This window comes from Lepisosteus oculatus, chromosome 1 (assembly GCF_040954835.1).
Source record: "Lepisosteus oculatus isolate fLepOcu1 chromosome 1, fLepOcu1.hap2, whole genome shotgun sequence".
Taxonomy (NCBI): domain Eukaryota; kingdom Metazoa; phylum Chordata; class Actinopteri; order Semionotiformes; family Lepisosteidae; genus Lepisosteus; species Lepisosteus oculatus.
In genome coordinates, this window is record NC_090696.1 from 27,830,639 (window position 1) to 27,858,575 (window position 27,937).

The following is a 27,937-nucleotide window of genomic DNA, read 5'->3' on the forward strand; positions in this document are numbered from 1 at the left end:
TGTGTACTGCTAGTACTGACAGATGTGTTTTTGCTGTTGTAGTACTGAAAGAACATTTTATTATTTATTTTATCCACTACATTATTATGTTCAGTTTGTGTCTTGGCCTTTCTAACATCCTTTTCTTTCCCTGTGCTTATAATTCTTTGTTATCTAGATCATTTTGTTTTTATGAAGCACTTTATTTTACCTTTTGTCAAACTGTTCGTTGTATTTGCTTTGTGGTATACTGTTAGCTTTTTATTTACTCAGTTTTGGTATACATATTTTCAGTTTCAAAAATATAATTCTTTCAGTTCTGTCATCTTTTCAAGACAAGATCTTTTCAAGCATTTGCTCTGACAAACTGGGTCATCAACTGTGTATCCAGTGTCAGTTTGTCAGTTTCTGCTGCTGATATTCCTAGAGATATTTCCAAGTCTGTGTTGGTAAAATTGAAGTCTTCCATAAAAACTACTTGTTATGCACATACATTCTTAATTTCATTATACAATGTTGAATTATAATTAACATCTTTGGTGATCTATAGCAAACTCCTCACAGTACACCTCAATAATTTTTTTTAAATAAATGACTCTGACTCATAAATTCAGAGACTGTTGATTTCTCTAGCTTACATTCTTGAACCTGAATACTCTTTTGATATATAGTCCTATTGCTCCACCTCTTATATCTTTTCTGTCTCTCTGGAACAGGAGTGTGTCCACTAATGTTAAATTTATCTCCATTGTTTAGGGTTAAACAGGATTCCATGATTGCAATAACATCATAATTGCCTGCTAATGTGGTAGATTCTATCTCCTCTAATTAGTTTCTGATACTAGGTAGAAGCACTTAATTTCACTATCATTTTTTCCTCTTTAATATAACTTGGTCTTTGTTCCCAAGGTAACTTTGTTTTCCCTTGTCTTTGGTTTGAGTATTTCCAAATTTCTTTGTGGATTGTTGCGGCAGGATGACTAGGGTTGCCTTTGCAAAGGAAAGGTGTCCAGTGGCCTGGAAAGCAGAAGCCATGTTTTCATCCATGTGACGTGTTGAGAAAAGCAATTGTAGTTCTGTCAGTTTTTCCAGCAATTCTGACTGTTCTCTCTCACACAATTAATACAGACACTACTACTGAATAGTATAGTCGTTTTAAGTCATCAATATAGTGATGCCATTTACTGTAAAAAATGGATTTACTTAAAATTGATAAAGATGTATATATCCAGTTATTAATTTAATATACCTTTATATATAATCAATCATGTATTTGGTCAGTCAATATTCATATTGTCTAATTTCCTGATAGATTTTAGACAGTCGTTATACGGAACAATTTTACAACACAGCCCCTTTCTTTAATGTAATTATACTATACTGTGTAAGTACAATATTTATACAACTGTGTAATTTAGTTAGTGTGTTTCACAGTCCAACTAAGTACAATTACTTTGGTAATTATCTTGTTTGTATTTATAGTTTGATTTAAATAACCAGATGATTTGGAGGAGCTTCAAGTTTCAAGACCCAGCAGTGACAAACCAACTTTGGAGATTTAAATTAATCCACTTCTGTGTGGCTGTGTACATTGGTGCAAAGAATTACTTCTTCTTACTGTACATAAGGCTATAAATACATGCAAACCCTATCATTCCACAGTTTGAATTGACTCCAGGTTTTCTAGTTTCAAGTTAAATCAAACTGATTTTCCTTTTGCGATTATCAGTTTTCTTAAACAATAACCACCTTAAAACTTTCCAAATTAAATTAAATTATGGCAACATAGCAGTATATATTTGTCAGAACATATAATTACTCATTTCTAGAAAGGTAAATAGTGAAACACACAAATGCAGTACAAGTTCAATGTGAAGTTATAACACTAGGCCAGTATTCCGGTTCAGTAAACAATTTAATAAAGTTCAATTTTAAAGAAGCCAGAATCAAGAAAATAAAATGGAAACACTATTACAAACACAATATGTTCCAGATTTGAGGGTATTAATGTACGTATTTAATAAATTCTCTGCAGATTATTTTATTCACTTGGTTAACCTTTAAAAATAATGGATCAGCACACCATATGGAAAACTGAATAAGCCCATATGTGCACATGGCATGACTACTATGGTATAGTTGAGAGGAAACATGTGTAATATGAATTTAAAATGCACTATAATGCTAGATCTGTACAAATAATACAAGTTTCATCTTTGAACTATAAACTGACTTTTTCAGAATTCCCAGTTTTACTGTACAGTATGTAACACTGTTGCGTTTTTGTGATTAGAACAAGTTATGCTTCAGAAGTCAGAGGCTAGATTTCATTTTCTGAAAACTAAATCTAGGATTTTTCAAAACAAATAATTTATAGATACTGTAAGTTGGTTATTTTCTTTCTTTAAGTAGAAAACATAGAAAATGTTATTTTTTTGTGTTGAGCACAATTTTAAAAAGATGTACAAATGTGCCTGGTGCAGTCAGCAGTCAGTCAGATTGATATCACTGCTAATTTGGATGTGAAACAGATGCCTGCAGAGAATTTAGCCCACTTACTGTAATTAATAAGACAACTGATGTCTGTATTTGAAGTCCCTTGAAGAAGGGATTTATTTTTCAAATTGGAACTCCATGTGCTCCTTCGTTTTGTCACATGGTGGATATCTGAGGCAGAGCTTTCTTCAGGAAAAAAAAAGATAGCTCATGAAATATTTTCAACAAATCCATGAGGCTTTTAAGTCTTGTTGTTTTCTCTTCTGAGACCCTTAAATCAGGCAGTATGAGCCTCTCAGTGTTGTCTCCTTCCTTGTACTCTTTTTAGATCACTGTGAAATCTCAAAATACAACCAAGGGGCAAGCATGATTATTACTGAGCTTTGCAATGAATTCTTTGCAGCTTTCTTTCATCTAAAATGTGTCCAAGAAAGGCTGGTGAAGTGATAACCCACAAGAAAAAAAAATGCTTATTTTCTTCATGTTCTTCATGTTTAGTGTACCATTTGCTCTTTTCCAAGCATACACCAATTAATGGACATCTGTTGTACGGTGAAGTCAATATGTTTTCTTACAGGTGCCACTCAGCCAATTACCCAAGGTTCAGTAGTGTTTTGGGCCTAGTTTTTTCCAATGTGATGTGCTCAACATTATCTGTTGAGAACAAATAACTAAATTGATTATTTTGAATTAAGAATTAATTTTTAAAAACTTAAATTGTCTAAAGGCATTTTGTGGCCAGTCTGGGCATAAGAACTAACTTTAGAGTAAATAATCTAAAGTGGGTGCATAAACTCATGATAAATACCATTCACACAGAGCAATAACCAGGCTTATAGTCCATGTACAGTGGCGATCTCAAAGTAAGGCACATTAAATCCTTAAGTTCTTAAAATATAATGACCCATTTACATTGTACAGGCATCAACCAGGTGAATATTAGACTGTATTCATAAATCCCATAATAAAACTGTGTGATTTTGCCTACCTCTTTAGTGTAGGAATTTCACTTCTGAAAACACAGACATGAAAGACTAACGCATTTATTCTTCTTTTGTCTGTGATTATTAAGACTGACATAACACTTCTTTGGTATTTGTTAGTCACAAGTTAAAGTGGATTGTAACCATAGACTTTGGCCTTGCATTCTTTTAACAATTATTACACAAAGACAGTCAAATTAAATTATAAATCAAAGGATTGTATTTTAAATGCATTCCTATGCTCTCGAATAATCATTCTTTTCTTGATTACTTTGCTGAAAACTAAAAAATATCTAATTCACCACCTGTTGATCAACTGTTTTGCTATTCTTAAATTCTCTTCTCTCACAAGTTCTCACCAGTTACATGTGTATACACAACATGTTTTCTTTTACAAACCTTGAAACAATGCATACTGTATAACAAATACTGTGCCTTTTAGACAGGATAGTACTATTCATTCAGTACTATACTTGCCAGCAGCCATATCACCCTGCAACTCACAACTGGCAACCCACTGAAGCTAAGCAAGTGTGAGCCTGGTCAGTACCTGGATGCGAGACCTCCTGGGAAAAACTAAGGTTGCTGCTGGAAGAGGTGTTAGTGGGGCCAGCAGGGGGCGCCCACCCTGTGGTCCATGTGGGTCCTTATGCCCCAGTATAGTGATGGGGACATATACTGTAAACAGGCGCCGTCCTTCGGATGAGATGTAAAAATTTCGTTTCTCGAAAAGAGTAGGGGTGTAATCCCGGCGTCCTGGCCAAATTTCCCATTGGCCCTTACCAATCATGGCCTCCTAATAATCCCCCTCTATGAATTGGCTAAATTACTCTACTCTCCTCCCCACTGAGAGCTGGTGTGTGGTGAGCATTCTGGCGCACTATGGCTGCCGTCACATCATCCAGGTGGGGCTGCACATTGGTGGTGGTGGAGGGGAGTCCCCATTACCTGTAAAGCACTTTGAGTGAAGTGTCCAGAAAAGCTCTATATAAGTGTAAGCAATTATTATTATAATTATTATTATTATTATTATTATTATTATTCACAACAACCTGAGCTTGCAATCAGAGAAAAACATCCTGGAAAGGAGATTTGCTAATAAAATCTGTTCTTAACAGAATTTTAAGAGGTTTTCCTATGAGCTACAAAGCTTTTTAAAGCTTTTACACAATTTTACTGTATAGACTATTCTGTGTGGAACATTTAATATTTTACCTTTTCAGTTGTTTTTTATGGTCTATGATCTGCTTCTGTTTCTGCATTGTGGTTAAGTTACTGCTGCAACTGCAGACATGACCATAGCAAAACCTCGGACGGAAAAGCAGCAATACACATACAGTACTTTAATGAAAAGGTACGAGGAGTATAGTTATGCATCAAGACAGGACAGACTTGCTGCAAGCACTGATTCTGTACCAACAGTTTAAAGTAGGAAAGAAAATGTGAAAAATTCAAAATTGATAAAAATTCGCAGACATTCCAACCGAAACACATAGTGTAAAAACTGTAAGGTACAGTTCTAAAAATGGTCAAGGTTTGAGATTTTTGAGCATGGATTCCTGTCTTTAATTTTTGGTGCAGCAAGGTGAGTCATTCCTCTCTTTGTGAATGATCTTTGTCAAGGTGTACAGGCCTGTGCCATTTAAAATGGTCTTGTGTGTATGGTGTAGAGTTACACCAGATGTTGTTTAATATTATTAAATAATGCCACAACTTCAGAGTTTAAATTTCTGTGCATATACTGTAAGGTCCAATGACTATGAAGAGCTTAACTGAACTATCTGTTGCTAAAGTACTGTACATACTGTACCACTAATAGCAATTATATTCTAATTGCTTCAGTTATATTGAACATCAGAAGAAACATGCACTCAGTGCTTGCACAGTTTTAGAAAAATACATCATCATTTTCTAGCCACTTACACCTGGCAAGGGTCGCGTTGGTAACCAACGACCAGACTTCCCTTTCCCTAGCAACAGTCTCCAGCTCGGGGGCCATTCTCAAAAGATCCCCGAGCCATCACAACTGGTTCCTCTTAATCTGGAGGGGCAGCAACTCTACTTCAAGATCCTCACGAATTGCTGAGCTCCTTGCCCTGCCAAGGAGAGTAAGCCTGCAACCCTCCAGAGAAAACTTATTTTCGCCAGTTCTACCAACAATCTCATTCTTTCAGTCACTACCCAACACTCATGACCCATAGGTGAGGATGCGGATATACTGTAGATCGATCAGAAACAGAGAGCTTTGTCTAAAAACTCAGCTCCCGCTTCACCAGCAAAATTCAGTACAGTATCCACATTATGGCAGGTACTGTACTAATCTAATGATTCCCCTCTCCCTCACTCGTGAACAAGACCACAAGGTACTTGAACTCCTTCACTTGGGACAGACGTTCCCCCCTCACTTGGATAAAACAATCCACTCTTTTCCGGATTGCTCTTTTCTGGATTTTCAGATTTAAAGACGCTGACCCTCATCCCAACAGCACCACACTCAGTTGTGACCCTCTCTAATTATAAAGATTTTGGATATTGATTAAATGTTTTGGCATCAGTTTGAATAAATGTTCATTCATGACTGATCATGATACCTTCAAGAAATGTATTGCTTAAGAACTAAATCACCTCATTAAGCAGAGAATTTGTTTGGATACAGGAAATGAAATGGTTTACCCATTTCAAGCCTGGTGAAAACTAAGAAAGAAGAACACAGAAAGGAATGGTTATGTTCCAGAGATCAACTCCTTTGTGATTTCATTATGTTGGAGGCTGGACTTCACGAGTGTGCTGAATGATTTTTTCACTGCAGAGTTCCACTTGTGATTGATAGCAGCCTGTCTGCACTGTGTGACATTGATCAAGTCCTGTGATTTCGCTTTTGATCTCTCTTGCTGCCCTTGCTGGGGGTTTAACCTATCATGCCAACATTCTGCTGTCTTGGATATTTCTTACATGGTCCAGACATTCCATATTCGAGACAGTTCTTGGTTTTAGGTCCTGATTAGAATACCTTGACTTCTGGGAGCCTATAATCAGTAGTGATCATACTGCCTATCAGTAAGCTAGAATCAACTGAGGGCCTGTTTGTAGGTGCTTAGTTTGCTGTGGTTTCTGTAACAGGTTTGTTTTTTCTGGTATGGCATTGTTAGCAACACGCCCGACAAGCATGCTGTGGTGTGCCAGTTTTGAGTTTCATTGAGCATTACGAGGATGAGCTGGGATGATGGGTGTCATCTTGAGGCTCAGAGACCAGTGAACAGGCACATGCTTCTACTGGTTCTATGAGAGGAATGGGATGTCTCTCCAACGAGACATCATCCCTCGAGGTTGCAGAATCCCATGAGAAATCATCTGTAACCTCGTGCAAAGAAAACAAATGCACAGCCTGTATTACTTTCAATGGTGGCCACATAAGCTAATAGCCTGCGACTTTCACGGTAGAAACCCTTATTGATCATTTCTGATGAGGGCAAATGTTTATCAGCTTAATGAATTAACCAATGTCTTGCCTGTTCAATAAAATGTCACTGCACCTGCTACAAAAAAGAGGTTATCATGATTCTTATAATAACAGTGAGTTTGCAGCAGTTATACTGTAAGTGATAGGTTTCTTTATTATGCTCAGTATATATTTCTCAAATGGGTCAAAGTTAAAAATAGGTTTGAGCAGGGAGCTGTGTCAGCTTGCTTTCGCTGCAGAGGTACAATAGAAGGTTAATTCCATGCTGAAAGTAGAAAGAAAAATACAATGTTTTGGCTATTAAGTCTTCTTTAGGTGTGAGGAGTTAAGCCTTAAGATTAAGCCTTCTTCTGTTCACACTTGAAGAAGTCTTAATAGCCAGAACATTATGATTTTTCTTCCTATATTCCAAAGGAGGAGTAACCTTCACTTGTTCCAAAGTTTAAAATGTTGAGTCTTTCTTTAAAAATAAAGAAAGGAATGCATTTTATAAGGACCAGGGTGACAGGAAAAGACCCATGTGCAACATGCAGGGCGGATTATACTAAAGGACATGCTTTTCTTTGTCTTTTCCACTTCTTGACTCTCTATTGATTTTATATCTGTACCTCCTATCAGTCAGATTGTAATGAGGCTGCTTGAAATGTGCTGCTCTAAAAGAAATTTATTAAAATGTTAATAGATCATTCCAGCATTCTGTTCTGTTTCTTTGGCATATCAGAGATCTGCTTCACTTTAATGGGCTGGTCACTGCTTCTTTCCACACTTCATTAATCCAGAAAAAGAAAACATTTATCACAGATGACTTTTTTTGGGAGAAGGAAAGGGTCAAAATGCCTTTCAAAAGAAAATGTATTCATCTGTTTTCTTGTTGCTCTATAAAGCAGCAGGAGCAATTCATCACACTTTAACTTGCTGGCATGCAAGACTAGACAAACTGGCACAAGGTTGGGTGAAGAAAATTCAAGTGATGCTGTTTCCTTCACTGAAGATTCAGCAATGCTTGGATTTGTTTTATTTGAAAAACATTGTCTTTTTCTTCAGTCTGTATAGTACATTTCACCTCAGGCTTAAACACAGAACTCACTTACTATATATTTAATGAAAAATCCTTGAGTTCAGCAAATATCAAGCTTTTGTCATGTGTGCTGTATTTTTCATCACATTAGTGGTAATTGGTTGTTCTAGTCATATTGGAAATATCATGTCTGTACAGTTTAGAATACCATTCATGGAGTCATAAATTGTTAAATAACTGCTAAGATAATACATACAGATTTTATGTATGACATGAGCGATCATCACTTCTATTAAATAAGATAGCAGTGCAGACTGAAATAAACTGTTTATACTGATGGATATGAGCACATTAAATGTATGGTAATGTAGGAATATGAAGTGTAGTTTAGGTTGAAATCTTTTTTCTTAAAAATTAAAGAATTACAGTAAATCTTTTTACATTTGGATTGCATTTGAAAAACTGATACTGTGCTTGGAAAACAAATAATTTTAAACAGAATTGTAACTGTAGATCTCATGGGTGTATGACCAGTTATGGATGATTTCATGACTTAGCAGTTTGTCTCAGTAATTTGCTATACAGTATTTCCATTCCCTTCCATTCCCTCAAGCAACCTCCAAGTCTGAAAGTAATCAAGACAAACTTTTCATTGTTTTTCCTGTTTTTGTCTCGAGCTGAATGTTGGTCTATGCCTTAAGAAAAAAAAAATACATACAGCTCCTCAGGCCAGTTGATGTATATTTTGGCAAGCTGTGTATGCTTTATTCTGTGTGCTACACTGGAAAAGGCTTGCAACAGCTCTTTAAAACTAATTTTACTTTGGCCTCTTGGCATCCCAGAACTCTATCTCTCGATAGTGTCTTTAGTGGTAAATACTACCCTTCTGTATGTTTTGCTTTTTTATTGTCAATTTTTAACTTGATTGCTAGGCTTTGAGCCAGGCTTATACAGTATTATGTGGCCTTAAAAATGAAGTCAAACTTTTATTTCTGTATTTTTCATATTACCATATATGCCTGATGGAAAATGTTTGTTCTTTAACTGTATAAATGTTAACATTAGAACTGTACATTATGCTCCTGCATCTCTATTTGTGTGATGTCAAGACAACTCTAAGCCTTCAAGTTACCACCTTGATTTGCGTGCTATATGCTCTTTGAGCTGAACATTTCAAGTATATTTAATCTTTCCTATACTTATTTCTCTTTCCCTTTTTTATCAACTTAATAATCAATTAATAATTTATTGAATTATTTAATAATAATAATTAATAATTCCTTACACTTATGTAGCGCTTTTATGGACAATCCACTTAAAGGGCTTTAGAAGTAATGGGGTCTCCCCTTCACCACCACCAATGTGTAGCCCCACCTGATGATGCGACGGCAGCCATAGTGCGCCAGAACGCTCACCACACATCATCTATCAGTGGGGAGGAGAGCAGAGTAATGAAGCCAATTCACAGATGAGGATTATTAGGACGCCATGATTGGTAAGGGCCAATGGGAAATTAGGCCAGGACGCTGGGGTTACACCCCTATTCTTTTTGAGAAATGCCCTGGGATTTTCAATGACCTCAGAGAGTCAGGACCTCGGTTTTACATCTCATCCGAAGGAGCATAATATGTAGAGCCCACTCTAGATGTTTTTGAGCATTTCTTCATCTGTACATGCATTTGTGCTGTAACACTTCCCATTACACCCGATGTGCAAACTTTCCAACTTTCATACCTTTGTTGTATCTTTGTACTGTGAAAAATTCTGTACATGTTTAACAACATACATAGTAATCACTTATATATTTTTATTTGAAGGAGACTACCCATGGGATTAACAGGTTATTAGTTAATGTTACCTGGAACACCTAAATTGTGCTAGTCACCAACTTTTTAATCTTCCTTGCTTGCCAATGTCTTTTATTGCTCAGGATTTTTAATTTTTTGCAATCAACTATAAATGTAGTTTAAGGGGTCTCTGGCATGCATTCATTACCCTTAATACTGCCGTTATCTGTGACCAAATATTCAGTTGAACTATTTACATTTTTCCAGGAGAATTGACTGAGGAGTGGCACAATTTCTGGCACTGGTAATCTTAAAGTGCAGTGAACCAGAGCACTTTCTTTATTGCATATATTGCTAAATGTCAGACTGAATAAACTTCACTTTGACTTTAATTATGCTGCCAAAAATTAGTGATATAAATGACCTTAAAAATAAAATCTCCTTTGTCAGTTCTCCAGAAATAGGTGGGTGGGGGGGAGAGTAAATTCTTTGTCCTGCACTGCCTAGAAAATAGTACTCAAGCTTGTCTGTGTAACATCTCCTCCGGCATACACTCTTTCTTATCGTAGTCCTCACTATTCAGCACAACCCCCCCCCCCCCCTTCAAGCAATTTGCAAAAAGCTTTTGTGTAACAGAGCAGCAAGTGACTCAGTTGGTAGTAATGAGCTCCATAGCTTTGCATGTACAACCTGTTGACGCCTCACGGATGAGTTGTCATGCTGCATTATCTCCAGATACTGATGAGCAGTGTTCTGGCTGGGATGGATGGTAGGCTGTGCATAAAGGACAGTTCTTATGAAAGAAATGATGGACACATTCACCTCGGTAAATCCCACCGGCCCCTTTTGTTGAATTGCTGTGTGCTGCTGCTGCAGCTGCTGAAGCTACTGCTGTTTCTGCTGCAGCCTCTGCTGCTCAATGTACTGAATTCCAGCTAAAGCGAGCAGCCCTGATGGCTACCTGCTGAGTAGGAGAATTTCACCAAGCAGCTGCTTCTTAGTTTGATAATTCCGCCACCTAGTTTTGTAACACGTTAATTGCTTTAGGGAAACTGCTGCACTGCTTGGGCTAAGCAGCGTGGATGAATTTGAAGCAGCAGGGGTTTGATTCCAGACTATTAGGGTATGTGATTCTGTGACAGAGAAGATGGATGAATAAAAGTCTGTATTATACACAACATCAATCCTGCCCTACCTTTCCTTTTAATACTCTTCACCCGCCTCTCCCTCAATGCCTTCTGTGTCTCTGTATCTGTTGTACCGTATTTGGTTTTCTGAAGGTGTGTTAATGCTTTCTGAGTGCAGAGTTTGAGAGTGGTGAACCAGATCTTTACCTCGAAGCCTTCAGCAAATCTGACTGCAAATCCTGGATTGCGGCACTCCGAGAGGCAAACTCTGAAGGTTTGCAAAAAAGGATCCGGCACCTTCAGCAGCTCATCATGGAAATTCAAGGCAGCGAGCCGGCAGACAGCCTAGGGAGGGAAATAACCCAGGCAGGTGAGTAACTGAGACTTCTGCTTCCTTTTCCTTTTTTGTAATGTACTTCTGACTAGCAGCTGCTGTTTCTAACTCTCTTGCAAGCAGTGTTTCTGAAGTCTGAATACTGCATCCCATGATGTATACTTTTTTTTTGCATTCTTAGAATCATTCAAATCTCATGTAGCAAAACAATGTGAAGAAGAAAAGTCACATTTTTCAAAGTATAAAGCAATACTCAGGTTCAGAAATTACTTTTTAGGGTGCAAGTTTTGCTGGCCGTTGATCCATCTCTTTCTTACAGATGATTTTTCCTTGTTGGGCATGAAAAGTGATTGGAGCCTTTATTAAAATAAATTAATCACATTTAAAATAGTTCTCAATTCATTTCAATTTGTAAGCTTGGAAGGCACTGAATTATATTCCAAACTAGAGTTATATCCCCTCTAGCAGAGCTTTTCTCCTGTTTCCCAAAAACATTATGATAATGTACTCCACTAATCTTCCTGTATGAAAAGTCTTGTCATTTTGATCTATACTACTGTATACAACATTTTTTTAAATTAGAAAAAAATATTGTATGCTTGTCAGTGGTTTCTGTCCTTGGGTTAGTGCTGACACAGCACAAAATTAGAATAATGTCAAAGAAACAGAGACAAAACATACAGAAAAAATTACATTATTACTGTAAAATTAGAGAACCATGGAGTCCGCAGAATATCCTCCTTTGGACACATTAGTGGGGTTTTGAAGGCTGTAAAATGAAGGGATTTAAATCAGTCAGAAAGCCTGTGTATTTTGTTTACGATAAAGGATTTTACAGTCGTTGCATAAAAAAGTTAAACATAATTTTCTTATTAAAGATAAAGAGTGTGGAATTAGTGTGTGATGTTTTTTGGTTAAAATGTACTGTAATGTCTTTCATTTAGAGTAAATTCTTTCTGTTCCACAAACTCTGATTATGCACTCCACTTACCTTCCTGATCAAAAGTGACAAAGAGCTAACAAATGAATCCACATTGCAATTTTAATTAAATAATGATAGAGGATTCATCTAATGTTTTGGGGAAGAAACAAGACATTCATTTCATAGATAAAAATTAAGAAGTTTTCATACTTTTCCAATCTGGTTTATTTTAAAAGTCTAAAAATGTACTTTAAGAGAAGCGGTATGTATTCACTCCAGACTTTTCAGATCGTAAAACCAGAAGCAATATTTGATGCTTGTCTTGTTTACTGAGCTCAAATATTTAAAAAGATGTCTGCTTGAACAAGAAATTGAAAGAAGTGAATCTATAGCAGAGGTATTTTGTGATGTTATTACAATAACATGTTATTGTTATTTTCTAGTACTTTTCCAGTGTCAGTTTAAGGTTTTGACCAAAAGGTATAATAGAAAACCTGTCCTGCTCTGATTCCTGATGTGTTTCTTATTATCGTCTTTAATATTTCTCTCACAACTACTGGCGGGTGAAGACGATGAGGCAGTCCTACTTGCAAGGTTTAACATTCCTAGTTCACAAGTTCAAAATGTAAACAAAATAAACTTAATCAGAATATTGACTCCGTCTTCAAAACTGGTGTAAAAACACCAAAAGGGTTAAAGAAGAAGTCTTTGTTTACCCATTTAATTACACTTGTTACTGCACACGCTTATACTGTACCAGTTTGATGTATGCAAATCCAACTTCAAGCAGAAATTCTCTGAATGAGATCTGTCCTTGTAAAACTAAAATGCAGGATTACGGGGTGAAATAATTTATGAGCGTCAATTAGACTGTTTTCCACGAATTCCGCTTTTAAATGTGTTTATAAGGAAAGCAAAGGAATAAGCCCTCTGTCACCCGAAATTCCCCTTTGGCTATACATGTTTTGTTTAATGGAAACTCATGCTTCAGAGGATAAGATGTACTGCTTATCAAAGAAGAAATAAATATGCTACTGTATATTACTGGTAAAACTGTAGCCTACGATGGGTACACCAGGGGGTTAAATGAACATCACTGAGATAGACTTTCAAATCCCAGAGTATTCATTAATGCTGCCACCTTAGAGAAATAACTCTGCACCTCTGCATATATTATTTCTTTCACAGACAAAAGGTGATAAATGCTACGTTCTCTGTTATTTCTAGATGTAGATGAAACACATCGCTCTTAGGCACACCTCATTTTATTCACCTTTCAAGCAAATCCATATAGCTGGCCTGACAGCTACTGTATGTTCATATTTCTCAAGCTTGTGCATTTTATACTACTGCATTTTTTTTCCATTTCTGTCCATTAACAAAGGCATGTACAGTATGGTTCAGACTTTATTTAATGAACTTAAAGGTCCTTTAGTGGAGATGCTTAAAACAGGGTATAAAGATCAGTGCAGTCATGCACACACTTATTTAATTGTATTCAGCCAACAGCAATAAACTGAATATACTTATAAAGAATATAAGTTCCTTAAATTGAATTGTTGGCACTGATGTTCATTGGCACACAGGTGTATAATGTACTGTACAACTGGAGCTTTAGAGTTCAATGAGAAATAAATCACTGAAAGACTCTAAGGCTTAAAAATTTATTTCACCCAATGATTTAAAGAATAATGTTCAAAGGATTAATTTTTGGGATTGTGTGTGTGCAATGATTTCATTCTTATAAGCACAACATAAAAATGTAGCGGGTGGTTTATGAAGAAAAATCAGTGCCAAGATGCATCACGAAGGAACTCAAGGCAATGAATGTTTGATAACTTATACTCTGACATATTCTGTAATAGAAGAAATATGCTACATCCTATTAGCATAATCTGAATTGCTACCACTATCAATCATTAAGGGTTTTCAGAGATACTGCATTTCATGCATTTTGTTCATTCTTTAAAAAATGTGCAAAATCATTGACATAGTTTTACTCTGCTGCTTTATCAGTATTGAAATATCATTCTTTGTCATCTCAGTTCAAATTGACTCCATTAATTAACAATTCCACACTTGCTGCACGTCTGTGCCAGCTTTAAAGAAGAAAACTGTCAATTTCTAATTTGAATGAAATGAAAGAGGTTTATTTTTTCTGTGGTATCTCTAGAACTAAGTGTTCTTTACAATTTATAGTATGTTAGCTACACGGACAATTCTACTTTGCATTGCATTATTGAAAGTCTTGTTTATCTTCCAAAAAGTGGTGATCTTTTTGTTTTCCTTGACCAATGTTTCATCTTTTTCTGATATCTGTAGTTTGCTCTGTCTCTTGTTTAGATACACACTTGGCATGTTATGTCACTTGATATCAACTTTGCTTTTCTTTTATGTTGATGGATCTGGAATATATTATCACCAGATTATCATTAGCATCATATGTCAAAACAGCATCTGATTTTTTGCTTATCTGTTTTTTCTTCCACAGCTGGTGCAGTAATGATTCCAAAGCTGCCGAATGTGGAGTTTAGCCTAGGTAAGTACATTTTTGGCTTTTCAGCTGCCTTTTTTTTGTTAAATGCCATCTTTAGTTTGTAATGAACCCAAAGGAGCTTTTACATTAAATGCCACATTACTTATCAGTTTTCATTTATACACCTTAGTCTAATTAGGAGGAAATTACAGTACCTTGACAATCATTGTCTCTTTAAAATATTGAAGTGTAATATACTTGGAGCAGAATTCCTTCTAATATACTGCCAGGTATTTTTAAAGTATCTGTAACAGAGTAGTGTGATTTACTGAAAGCTTTGCTTTTTTGAACAGATACCAATTGCCTGTGATTGATTTTTCTTTTCTTTTTTAATATAGAACATTTCTATCCTTATTTTCCACTCTGGGCGAGCTGCCCACTCCATACTGAATTGATTAGATGTGCAATTTTCCCACAGGGAAAATCGTGGCTTTTGTTTTCTTTTCTCTAATTTGGAGTTTCCAGCATAAGTCTCCAGTCTACCATCACAGCCTCACAGATTTATTGTCCTGTCATCTTATGCTGGGGTCATATCCTCCTGCCTGTGTTGAACCCAGTTTTTACATGCTGCCAAGCTACAGAATTCAGAAAGAGAACTCATCTCAGCCCAAGTAAAGGAAAGATTAGATCAGTGGTTCTCAAACTGTGGTACGCGTACCTGCAGTGGTACGTGGAGTGCCGCCAAGTGGTACGCCAAATGACCCTGGAACTATGTCGTGTGCGCTGAAAAATCGGGACGGGTTTTCATATTTTGAATTTTAATACGTGTCGAATACGCAGCCTGCGGACTACGATACAGTGCGCGCTAATACTTCAGTGGACACGAGATACTCTGTAATTCTATACCACTCTATAGGAATGCGTGCTACGGATGCAAGTGACCAGTTGTATTTAAAAAAAGCTACTGTATCTCCAGCAAATAGGGAGAAAGGAGAATGTGCGTGATTTTGGAACAATGCCAACGTTGTAAACACAGGAATGCATAGAAATACGTGCTACGAACGCAGGTAATCTTGTGAGCACACGAAAGCGTGATAACAGAAAAATATTTAAGAACTGTTTTAATTTGAGAAAAATACACCGAGTGTCTCTGTGTTTCACTCCCATGCGCATGAAATAAAAACTTTAAGTAAATATGGAAATAAAAACGGAAACGCGTAAAAATGCAAGCTTGCGTATTGCTAAAGCAGGTAAGCTACACTATTTTTGAAGAACCTTATTTACCGTTGGCAAAAGAGCTGACACGTATTATGTGTAGAGAAAAAGCTGCTAAACAGCTCGACCTCCTGCCCCCCTCCCCCTGAAAGACACAGTCATTCATAGAATTATTGAAATGAAGGATTATATCAAAAGTACACTGGTAGAGCGCGTTAAGATGAGCAGATGTTTTTCACTGCAATTTGATGAGTCTGTAGTCGATTTGGCCAATTTGTTAATGAAATTAATGTACGCATTACAACATCCACCGTCAAGTAAATGCCTGACGATTTAATATCTGTTAGACTCTGTTGTGAATTGTATCAAGGCTCGAAAAATTAATTCACATCTGCTTTGCTCAACTTAACAGGCTCACCCCTCTCACTGAAATGGTGCTTTTTTATTAGTTGTTAATGTTTTTTTTTCTGTAAAACACTTTGAGAAGCCACCTTTAAAGGCGCTATATCAAATAAAGTTTATTATTATAATATTTATTATATGTATGTGTGAGTGTGTGTGCAGGCGCGCTCATGTTGGTCATTGAGAATTTCTGGGGTTCCTATGAGATGATGACTTGTAGGTGGTACTTGGATGCTTTGGTTGGATTAGGGGTGGTACTTGGTCCAAAAAGTTTGAGAACCACTGGATTAGATAACTGGTTTGATGTAGATTTACCCTCACCTAATTGACAATTACATTGTGATTGAGGGTCTCAGTTAAGTGAAGGTAGGACACAAGCAAGTGATGCCATAATAATGACAATACAGATTCCTTCGAACAGTGTAGCTGCATTGCCATTGAAACCAAAAGATCATTCTCGTGAGTTTTTCCATGAAATATTTAGACTTCAAGTTCTTTCTCACTGTTGAATTTGTACAGTATGCTTCCATTTCATGCTTTCCCACTTACTCTCTGGTTTTTAGTTGTAGACTTACAGTAAGTGTCAGCACATGTCACTGTGTATGCTTAAAATTCATCACCCTCAATCTGAAATCTCTCAGACAAATCGGTGCATATCCTCATGGTCTTCGATAGTATACATGGGACCCATCTGGCACTTTTTCTTCATTGCACAGTTCATTAAATGTGCTGCAACATTTGAACTTTAGCCAGTGCTACTGTGTTGGAGCTCTTCTAGTATCTACAGGGTTGAAAACATCCTTGTAGCAATGTCACTATGTGACAAAGAAACTGAACTGTAACAAAATAATCAAAGTGTGTTTCCAATGAGTTTTCTATTTTTCCATTCATCTGTTTAAATGATTCACAGTAACACTTGCCAAGCTTTTATAGTGTGATTGGTAGTTAATCATTATTTATTGCAACCACTGTTAGAAATGCTTATACAGTACATGACAGAAAACTGAAATGCTCCAAAGGACCTTTGTAATTATGCAGTAACTTCAAAATGAGATATGCATAATAAAAATAAGATTTATATTTAAATGAATATAGAATATATAGATATTATACAGAGGGTCAAATACTGTATCTATCTGGCATTGGAAATTTCTTAGAAACTGGACAGTCTTATTGTATGCTTATCCTCAGAAGCAATATTATATAACAAGCTAATTGCCTTTTTCTTTAAGTGTTGTGTTTCATGTCTACCCCCAAAAAACTACAGGAGAAACTGTACTTCTAAATTGTTTGGAGAATGAACTAGCCTGCCCCTGGTGCAGGAGTAAGGTAGGGCACAGTGGGGAAACTCCTATTTCTATTACCATAAGAAAGCAGGCTAGAGATGACAGGATCTTTGTAACTCATTCAGTTTTTAGGATCTTGATCATAGGATGATCCTATCAAGACATTTCCTGAATTTCCTGAAAGCTCACAGCACCTCAGAAGATAATTTGTAGCTTTTTCCATACATTTCTACATACTGTACCAACATCCCTTGGCGTGAAATCCTTTTCTCTTATGACAGATTTATGGCTGACATTAACTAAACAAACAAATCTATTCTTCATCTTTTCGAGAGGTATTTTTTCCCAATTTACATAATGTGCCTATTCTGAAGTAACTAAAGTTACTAAACCAGAGTAACCGTATGTTACTTTGGTTAAAAAATATAAACAGAAAACTTTCTTTTGGGAATGTAATTAAGATTCAAAAGTGTAAGAAATACATTTGAACTTCAAATGGGTTCAAGTGGGTTGTGTACAGTACATCTATATCAACAATTAACACCCGTCAGTTTCTAATTGTGTAGAGGGATTTCTATCTTAATATTGTGTTTCCAGAGCTTCATTACTTCAACTTCATTACTATATCAAGTTTTTTTTATTTGAATCCACCTTAACAGAGCTAATTAACTATCTTCATAAAAATGTAATGATAGGTAGTAAATTTCATTCAAATCGTTATTTGTCTTTTGAAAATAGAGCCTTAACAGCACCGAGATTGTATTCTAAAAGTCTAGATTAAATTGAAGATACAGTAACTGAGATGCATTCGGTACATAAGGGTATGGTGGAGGATGCACTGAATGTAATATTGAACAATCACATCCATTAGGGAAAGGGTGCTGGTTGTTTATGAGGAATTATGCTTGCTTTTACTAACCCATTATAGGATTCTTATAAATGCCTGGAAAACAAGTCCTGCAATGCTTGTTGTAAAATGCTTCATAGGAATTAGAAAAGCCTTCTGTAAAAATAGGACCTAAATATATCTTGTTTATTCCTAGCGTACCACTGAATATAGTATCTGTGTCATTATATTTATTTTTCAAGATACTCTACGCATCACATTGTCACATAAAAATATTTAAGATGTCCTCACCCTTGGCCACAATTGTACCAACAAAAAAAAAAAATACCTTGAAATGTTGAAGTTTGTTAGTTTTATTATGAGGACACTTTAAAATCAGATCTGGATGACAGAAAAACAATCATGAAAGTTTTAATCCTTATTCATATTTTTTTAAATAGGTTAGACAGAGTAGACATCCGCCAATGGAATTTTGGATATTGATATATTCATAAGATGGGGAGGACTGAGGTTATATACCAACACTACCAGCCCTGCCAATAAGGAGAAAGACACCCTGTTTTCACCTGTACAGAGATCCCATGGTTCTATCTCTTCCTCTTTTGTTTTCAACCTACCTATGAGATTGAGCTATTTCTGCCTTGTTTTGAGTGTGTGTGTTTCCACTGGTATGCTGGCCTATGCCTCTTCTATTGAGTGATCCACACTTACAGTACCTCTGTCCCTCTTGCTGTGTGGTGGGTTTGCACCTTCAGTGTCCACAACTGTTTTACCTTCTGCCTACCTGTGCACCCTGTGAACATGCATCTCTGGACTCTCTGAGCCTGTCCTGCTTTGAGCTCTCAGTGCATCTGTACTCCCTTCTCCTTTACTGCATTTTTCGTTTCTGAAGGGATCCTAGGCAGCATGCCTCCAGGCTTTATTCAGGCCACTTACTTTACATTAGGGTGTGCACCAAAGAAAAGTAATGGAACTTATCAGTAACTGTACAGTTGCCTGTGATTCATAATGCCAGCTTTTCAAAGCTGCAATATGTAGAGAAAGAAGCTCCAGAGGGTGGCTCTGACCATGTTTCACACTTCATACTTCGTGTGAAGTACATGGTAGAGAAGAGGGATATACCTTTTCTCCACCGTTTCATGTTAAAGGGTTCAAATTCCATATATCACTGCAAGGGATGGAGGGAGAAGGGCTTTTACAGGTTTTTCTTCTAGACACCCCAATGTCACAGCATCTAGGGAAGCTCCCTTTCCTGATGGGTCTGTCTAAAGTGTGAGATCTTATTGAGTGGCCTTCACCGCTGGATCATTCTCTGCTAGAGGCTTCAAAACCATTATCCTTGCGTGTACCCGGAGGCTCTGCCACCTGACTCCTTCCAACAGTATTTTGTGATTTGTAGGTTGCACTATTTTGAAAGTATTAAAGTCCTCTGCCAGATGTTCCAGTGAGCTGCTGCTAACTTTGGCTTGTACAGCAAGGCTCGTAGACAACTGGATCCTGCCACTCCCCAATGTCGTGATCACCTCTGAGCTTCATTTTCTGTCCATCTACAGTATTGAGGGCACCATTTGCCTTTCATTAAGGGAGAAGGAAACTCTACTTCATTCTACTTGTGGATAGTCAACCTTGTCAGATTCAGCATTAAGTGGATTTGTTGTCTCCAACTCAGAGCACTCTGTGATGCCCAACTCCCACAGTATGATAAATATGGGTTTTTGTCTGTTGGCTTTAGAGAATGTCTAGAATGCAACCAGTAGTGTTCAACCAGTAGTGTCTGGGTGGAGGAGTCAGGATACAGTCCTTTGCTCAATTTTTGCAATATTTTCAGCCCCTTTAGATTGAGGGTCAATGGTCAGCATTTTTGAAAGTGTACTTAACAGCATTTTCCATGTACCATGTGCAGTTTTATGTTGAGTCCCATGAAGATAATTTTTTTTCCTATCTTGTTCCCCTGGGTTGTAGGCTGCCTCTGTCTTTTAGGCACACTTGACATTTCTAGGTGACACTTTGGTATGGATCTCACACCCCTCACCCAAGATCTTCCTGAGGATCTGCAGATGACTGAACTTTGTTTTCCGTCTATAAAAAGCTGCATAGCCTCAGCAAAACAAGTTCCGGTTTAGTGCAGGATGCCTGTCTTTGTTCCTGAGATAGAGAGGGATCTACAGTGTTGTTAAGCCGTAATCTGGTGTTCCTTCTGAAGGTCATCTCAGATTGTCTTCTTATCTAAAATCTGTCCTGCAGTGTGCTGTTTTACACACACTTTTTGAAGGTATTACCACCTTAAGATGCTTAACTTTATGGCTTACTCTGTCTTAGAGACAGCATGATGTTCTGTATCTTTCGCCTATGGATTGAAGTCTTAAGTTACACTAACGCTCACATGTATCACTGGGACTACCATGTGAAGATACAGTATATGTATGCAGTCCCATTGGTTGGTGGCTACTCTGCAAAATGAAATAGAATGCAAGTTTGTCCTGTAATCCAGGTGCCCTGCAATCTGACATTCTCCAAATAAAACATCCATCCATTTTCTAACCAATTCAGGGTTGTGGGGAGCTGGAGTCTGTCCTAGCAAGCAAGAGGTGCAAGGCAGGGTACATCCTGGATGGGAAACCAGTCTATCACAGGGCACACTCAGACACAAACACACTCACATCAGGGTCAGTTTGCCCAAACGCCAAATATCTTTGGACTTTGAGAAGAAACCGGAGCACCCAGAAGAAACCCGTGTGAGCATGGGGAGATCATGCAAACACAGATAGCGCTCCAGATTCAGAGTTGAAGCCAGGGCCCCAGCACTGCAAAGCAGCAATGCTAGCAACTGCATCACCATGCTGCCACAATAAAACATACCATCTCTCCAACAAAGGAATAAAATCAAATTATTTTGAAAATGTGATTAGCTTGTGAAAAACAAAGCAAAGTCCACTACTTGCAATATTTAGACTGGGATACATTCTTCACAAACTGCACTATACTCATATAGAACATTGTGGGATCACATTTGTGTGTTGCTGGCATAGAAAGCTGTAAACTTTCATCATTTGTGATATGCTAGGACTTACATTTTGAGTGACAGTACTTTTGCAGAGATGTATACTGTACCTGAACTGTTGACAGAAAACATAATGTTTTTTATACCTTCTGTACACCCTTTCTTAATGACGTGACCTAGACAGGCTGACTGGCCTCCTCTAGCTTTTCTGATGTTCCTTTGTTTATGATACTATGTACCTGGTCCCCAACATTTACAAAAGTTGTTTCCTTTGCAACAGGTGCACACAAAATGTCCAGGTTTGCTAGCCAGCCAGGTGGCAACCCTACTGTGTCTGAACCCTGTCATACGGGTGTGTAGGGGGTTTGTGCATGTACTGTACTAGGACAACTATTAATTGTAGCAGTAAATCACAAAATGATTCTTCGGTGCCTATTAGAAAATCAACCCTGTGGAACAACTCAGCAACGCACAGACACACGGATACTAATACACGAGAATTCATTTATTAATACATAAAATGTGCATATAATGTATAAAAGATCTCATAGTGAAGGTCTGCAGAATACAAAAGGTATATATTCAATCATGAAGAGTTACAAATACCAAGAGATAAGTAAATTCAGTATACCATTCATTTATACCGTTTTGTTAATGAGCTTTATGATTACAACTTCTAGACTAGATAGTCAAATGCAAGTACATCACTCATATGAATTCAATTGAATACTCATCCGATTTATGTGGAGTCAGATCTCCCATGGACACAAAGGAACAGCGACAGGCTGTTGCTGCATCCAGGCGGCGTCCTCTGGCTCGGGACCAACCAGTCCTGGTGCAGCTGAAGGTGTGGGAGAAGGAGGGAGAGATTTCTGCTGCGGCATGCTGGCAGCGCCTCTCTGAGGACCTGGCTAGTTAGTCTTGGCTGAACTAGCAGAGTTTGTGCACATGCAAAGTAACTGTGGGTCCAGCAAGTCACACTCCTTAGACGGGAAGAAGACTGGTTCATTCCCAATGTAGCGCTAGTCCTGAATTCTAAGATTCAACTGTCGACAATTCCAACTGTAGTTCACTCGTTGGTCAGGCGAGCACTCATGGTGGGTTACCGGCGGTTCACGAGGCTTGCTGCTGGGCTGATCCTTTGGTCACGCGTGGGCAACCTCCGGTCTCTACTCTTAGAAAAGGTAAAGTCCTGGCACTGAGACACACTGGCCATCACGTGATTGTCCGAGATGAGTCTGAGAACACCCTGTGCAGCCTCTTTTATCTGGAGGAACTACAGTCGTTCATTGGTTGAAAGTTTTGCAGGCATTCGAGACCCACGTGAGGTTACCCCACTCTTCCAGTTCCTGATTAGCTGATCAAGGTGGAGGATGAGTAACAATGCTCTGACCATAGGGTTGTAAACACTTTGGGATGAGACTTTTACTTGGAATCTCCCATACAGAAAGTCACCAGAGATGACCATTCATTAGGGTGGCTGGAAAATCTCAGCCCTGGAAGTTGTTCCATATCAGGAAACTCTATCAGACAGAAAAATACCTTAAATCTGAACCACACAGAATTGTCTCTCTGTGTCAGCACCACTGAGATGAAGGAGAGAGAGACTGGAAGGGGGACAGCAAACTTAATACCTGTATTATTAATAAGCATTGCTGCTACAGGTGTCTGGTCCTTTGGTTATAAGGTATGGAATAAATTAGTTCAGATATATAAGTTACTTATTTCATTGCAACAAGTCGGCATTGCACATTTTATTGTCCTGGGCACTAAAAAGAGTGATTGAGTTAATGTGAAGATATTCGATTAATGTTCTTAACAATGGAAGTGTAAATAAAATATCATACATTGCAAATTACCAAATAGCATTAATTAAAACACAGTACTGATCTATTGAAAGAGAGTTTGGACCCTAGCAGGCAGTTGTCTTGAAAGCCATATTGGAATTTTAATGTTATCAATGTATTTCAGTAGATGATAGTGATTGATCCTGTGTTTTCATTGCTTGAAAGCAGATACATTTCCATTGTTCATTAACCTTTTTAATCTCTTGTCCATTTTTCTGTAATTTTCATTCAGTATTTTGTTATCAGACTCAAATGGACCATGACTGGCACTGAAAATGTATATGGTGATACTTGACCTTTACTTTAGAGCTGAAGAAAATTAATTTGCCACTTAAAATGATGCACAGCTCAACATCTGCACTGCTCTGCCAGATACTATTCTTTAGCATTTTGTTTTAAACCGGCACATTTACCCCCTCACCCATCACAATAAATTTGAACAGCAACCAATGAAAATAACCTTTGTCACCATTATTCCTGTTGCTTGGTAACTGCCGTTCTCCTTGAGAAACATGGAATAGCAAACAATAGTACATTAATTCCTAATATGAATTAAAACTATTTTAAATAGAGGGGGAAAATCTTTGAAGTATATTAGTGATTTTAAACTTATCTTGTTTCACCTTGCTACCAATGAAAGACCCTTAAGATATAATGTGATAATTTCATAATGCTAATTCAAACAAATTACTGATTTGTTGAAATACTCAATCCTGTCTTCATCCCCTTTATTGCATATTGTATGTCCTAGGACAATTCAAACCTGCTTAAGAAACCTATCTTAATCTGGTTACAGAAGAAACCTATAATTGAGTCAGACGTTTTAGCCATTTGTTTGTTTTTAATTGAGCTTCAGGAAATGTGCTGATTTAGCTAAATTGCAACCAAGATGAGAAAATTAGTAGAAATTAAATGTGCTTGCCCATTTCTCAGTCTCCTGAGTATAAATATTTAGCTTTTCCTGAAATGTGGTGAAACTGTAGAAATAATTCAACTTTCTTGATTTGGCACTTGAATACAAATGGAAAATGTTTTTTCCCCCCCATCATCTTCAAAGGATGAACTAAAGGATCTGTCATGGATGAACTTTAGAATCAGCCCTTGCAAATGCTCAACTGAGACATGCTCAAATAAAACGTTATCCAGCAAAACAAAGAATATAACATCTCTTTATGCTTGACAAGGGTAAAAATGAGAAAAAATTGACCACAAAAGTTTGATTGGGTTATATAGAGAGATGGAGAAATACTTGAATGCAGAAGTGAAAAGCTCATAGTTTTAACCTTTGTGTGAAACTCGTAATCACAGCCGTCAGTGCTTCAGCCTGCTGTTTTGTTAGAAATGAAATAGACCACTAATTACTATTGATATTGGAGCAGATAACTTTTATTATACAGAGATTTATTGTTTGTAGAATTATAGATTTTTTTTGTGTATGTAAATATGGTATATTTATATATGAAATATTAAATATGCTTAATTGAATAAAAGTTAATTCCTTTTCCAAAAGTTACATTCTCCACTGGGCTTTTAAAGCTACAACAATATTGTCAATATGCTGTTAAGATTAGAGAAAAATTATAAGTTGTTAATTACTGTAGTTCTAGTAATTTAGACATTTTATGAAAAACATTTTTTGTGGTATTGATTGCTATTTCATAAAAAAACTATATCTTAAAGGTTCTGTGCTAAAAAATATGTAATAAAAGTAAAGAAAATAATTCCATATACCTAGAGAAGATAAAATGTAGTAATGTCAAGGTTCAGAAGTATGTTACTTGAAGATCAAATGACTCTGTTTAAGGCCCATCAAAATTCAGGAAGTTACTGTAATTAGCTCATCGGAGCTGCAATTAGACCCAATCCTAACCAGAATGGCTGCCAGACAACCAGAGGACCGCAACCTTAGAATGGCTTTCCTCCCAGAAAGCCTGGAGGTTCCAGTGTGCTAATGTGCTTTAAAAAATGTGCTGTCCATTGTTCTATAGAAAAGGAGTACGAAGGAAAAATAAGCAAATCAAATCAAAAAGGCAAAGCAAATAGACTTCAGAATGCAAAAGCAATGATACTTTTGTACTTTCTATAATTCTTAATTTCTTTAAAATGTTCATGATTTGGAAGGTCATCTTCTGTCATTTGGTGTTCATCCATCAGATGTGACATTTTTTAAAAGTGAAAGAAGTTTGAAAATTGATTTTTTTGCTAATGCTCTCACCGAAGCAAATGTTTGGAATGAGACCAGTTTTACCAATAATCAGATGGTTGAGGGACCACAGGATCTGCCAGCCCCTGCAAAGTAAGGCATTGTCCATAATAAGAAGTCTAACCGGAGTGAAGCTGATATGCACTGTGGCACAGAGCACAAATCAGATCAGTAGCTGATTGAAATTTAGAGAACAGTTTACACCTTAGCCAAACCACACAGGTTGTCCTTGCTCACAAGACATGTTTCTGTAAAACAGCTGGCACATACACGGTAAGACATTGGAGAGGACTTAACATGCTTCAGGTGTGCAGGCAGTGTGAAGCGCCATTTCCACATTGGGGATCTTAAGCAGCTGGCAGCTTTCCGAAGATGCAGCAATAAAGACAGTGGCCTCTCTGCATCAGCTGTTGCCATGGGAACTGACAGGACAGCCCAAGCTGACTGGCCAAGATACAGCTTGAGGCTTGTGTGCACTTGCCAGGATAGGATAGGGCAAGAGGAGAAGGGGTCACAAGAGCATTGGAACAATTCATCTGCCAGGTTCCAGGTCACATTGATGTGTGCTCTTCGATATTCAGCACTCACAGGAGCTTTAGAACATATTTTGAAGTGATAAAACCCTGTGCTTGATGCCTAGAATGAATATGTACACAGAATATTTATTGGCTAAAATGTAATACTACCCTGGTATTATTTTTAGCGGTAATAATTCAGTGTTTACTATACATTCCTCTGAATTTATTTTTACTTTTTCAAGCAAATTCATGTGGCCAGACTCTCATAGAGAAGGTCTACAATGTTCTTTGTTTTATAAGGGTAACAAAATAGCAGAAAGGGAAGCCTTCAGTCTGTAATGAAAAAAAGCATTATACTGTACATTTAGATTATAGATATTTTGTCAGGGTTTATTTACAGTCCTGGGTAATTCTCTTATAAACCTCATAAAATGTTTTTCTCAGTATTAATTATTCTGCATAATGTGAGTGTCTCACATAAAAATGCTGCTTCAACTTAAAGGCATAATCTTACCACACTGCATTTTTTAGTCTTTTTGAAGTCACAGCCCTAAGGTTCTTGCAATGCTTTTGAAATAATGAGCTGTGAGTCTGTTAGCAAATGATGCTCGTTTACATGATTTAGTGACATAGACATCTCTGTGGGAGAGCCTTTGAAACAATTCAGATCTGACCAAGTGAATGTGACTTATGACAGGTGTCTTTTTCAGATGCCACAGACAAATGGAGCAGTATACTGTATACCGCAATAATAGCATATTGTATGCACATTAATTCAAGGATGTATACATAATGAGACATCATTGGAAAAATAAGAATGATTTTGATGCTGCTGCACAGTATATACATCTGCTAAATAAAAGTAATTTATTTAGATTTTTAAAGACCAATGATTGCTTGAAAACACAAAAGAATTGCATTGCACTGCACCGCACAGGCTTACTTGGGGAAAATGCATACATACATACATGCATACATACAGTATTTGATAAGATTATTATAGTCCTTCTGGCAGAATGTTGGCACGGTGGTCAGCATTGTGGTCTCGCAGAGCTGAGACCCTGGTTTCAATTCCTGCAGTGCTATCTGCATGGAGTTTGTATGATCTCCCTGTGTTCGCATGGGTTTCCCCCGGGTGATCTGGTTTCGAATTCGAATTTAGAATATGAATAGGTGGATTATAGCCTTTCTCATCTGTTTTTGCTTAATATTTAGAGATATTTCTGTTGTAATTTGTATTTCTATTGTAACCTTTATGCATTCCTGTTACTTTGAATATAGCCAATAAATTAACATTTTATATTAAACACCCTTCAGTTCTGAACAGTTTGGTAATGGACTTCTATCAAAACAGTTTCTTGATCAAAGGTCAAACTACACATACAGTAGGCTAAATGGGCCCCTTCTTGTTTCTCACCTTTCTAATGTTTTTAATGCAAAATCTGACAATTGTCATGTTTCATGTAAATCTCAGAATCTCAAATCATCTCTAGTATACAGTATTGTTTCTGATTTAAAACTGACAGATAAAAAAAACAGCTCCTCACTCATCCATTTGTGACCAGACAGTAAGCAGAGATAATCCCTTTTTATTCCATAAGAACACTATCCAAATCCTGATGTTTCCAATATAGTCAGAATGTGGATTTGGATGTAAATAACTTCAAGGAAGAGGAGGAGGGTAGTAATGAAAATTTGTATCAAGATGTTTGGCAGTAATGTATTCTTATTGAAAAAGACCTTTTTTTGAAGAAATCAGTGTGCAATCAGTCAAATGTTCCAGTAAGTGCAGCAATAAAAAGTATTGTAGATAGTGCAGTTTGAATTTGAATTACGACAGCTTTTTGCTACAGATATTTTTGTCATGATTTGTCATGTGTATAACACTTAATTCAAGTAAAATACAAATGACTCAATCTTAAATGTATTTGCATCTTATTTTTAGAGGTATACTAATGCAGTGGCTATCAAAAATATTCACTCCTGCTTGGACTGTTTCACACTTTCTGTTACAATATAGAATCGTAATGTATGTA

General features: G+C 37.1%; 1 protein-coding gene across 11 annotated transcripts in view; it reads left to right on the forward strand.

Annotated features, from left to right (window-relative positions):
• inpp4b (inositol polyphosphate-4-phosphatase type II B) overlaps positions 1-27,937 on the forward strand; it is a 406,779-nt gene that overhangs the window by 159,211 nt on the left and 219,631 nt on the right. For 7 of the 11 annotated variants that reach the window (XM_069188912.1, XM_069188926.1, XM_069188909.1 and 4 more), the window contains 2 exons: positions 11,029-11,220; positions 14,598-14,645. The exons of 1 other annotated variant lie outside the window; for it this stretch is intronic. In XM_069188912.1, the coding sequence (XP_069045013.1) occupies positions 11,029-11,220; positions 14,598-14,645 (240 nt within the window). Of the gene's footprint in view, positions 1-10,461; positions 10,550-10,639; positions 10,847-10,868; positions 11,221-14,597; positions 14,646-27,937 lie in introns of those variants that run through there. 3 more of the 11 variants (XM_069188923.1, XM_069188927.1, XM_069188928.1) reach the window with 3 other exon arrangements.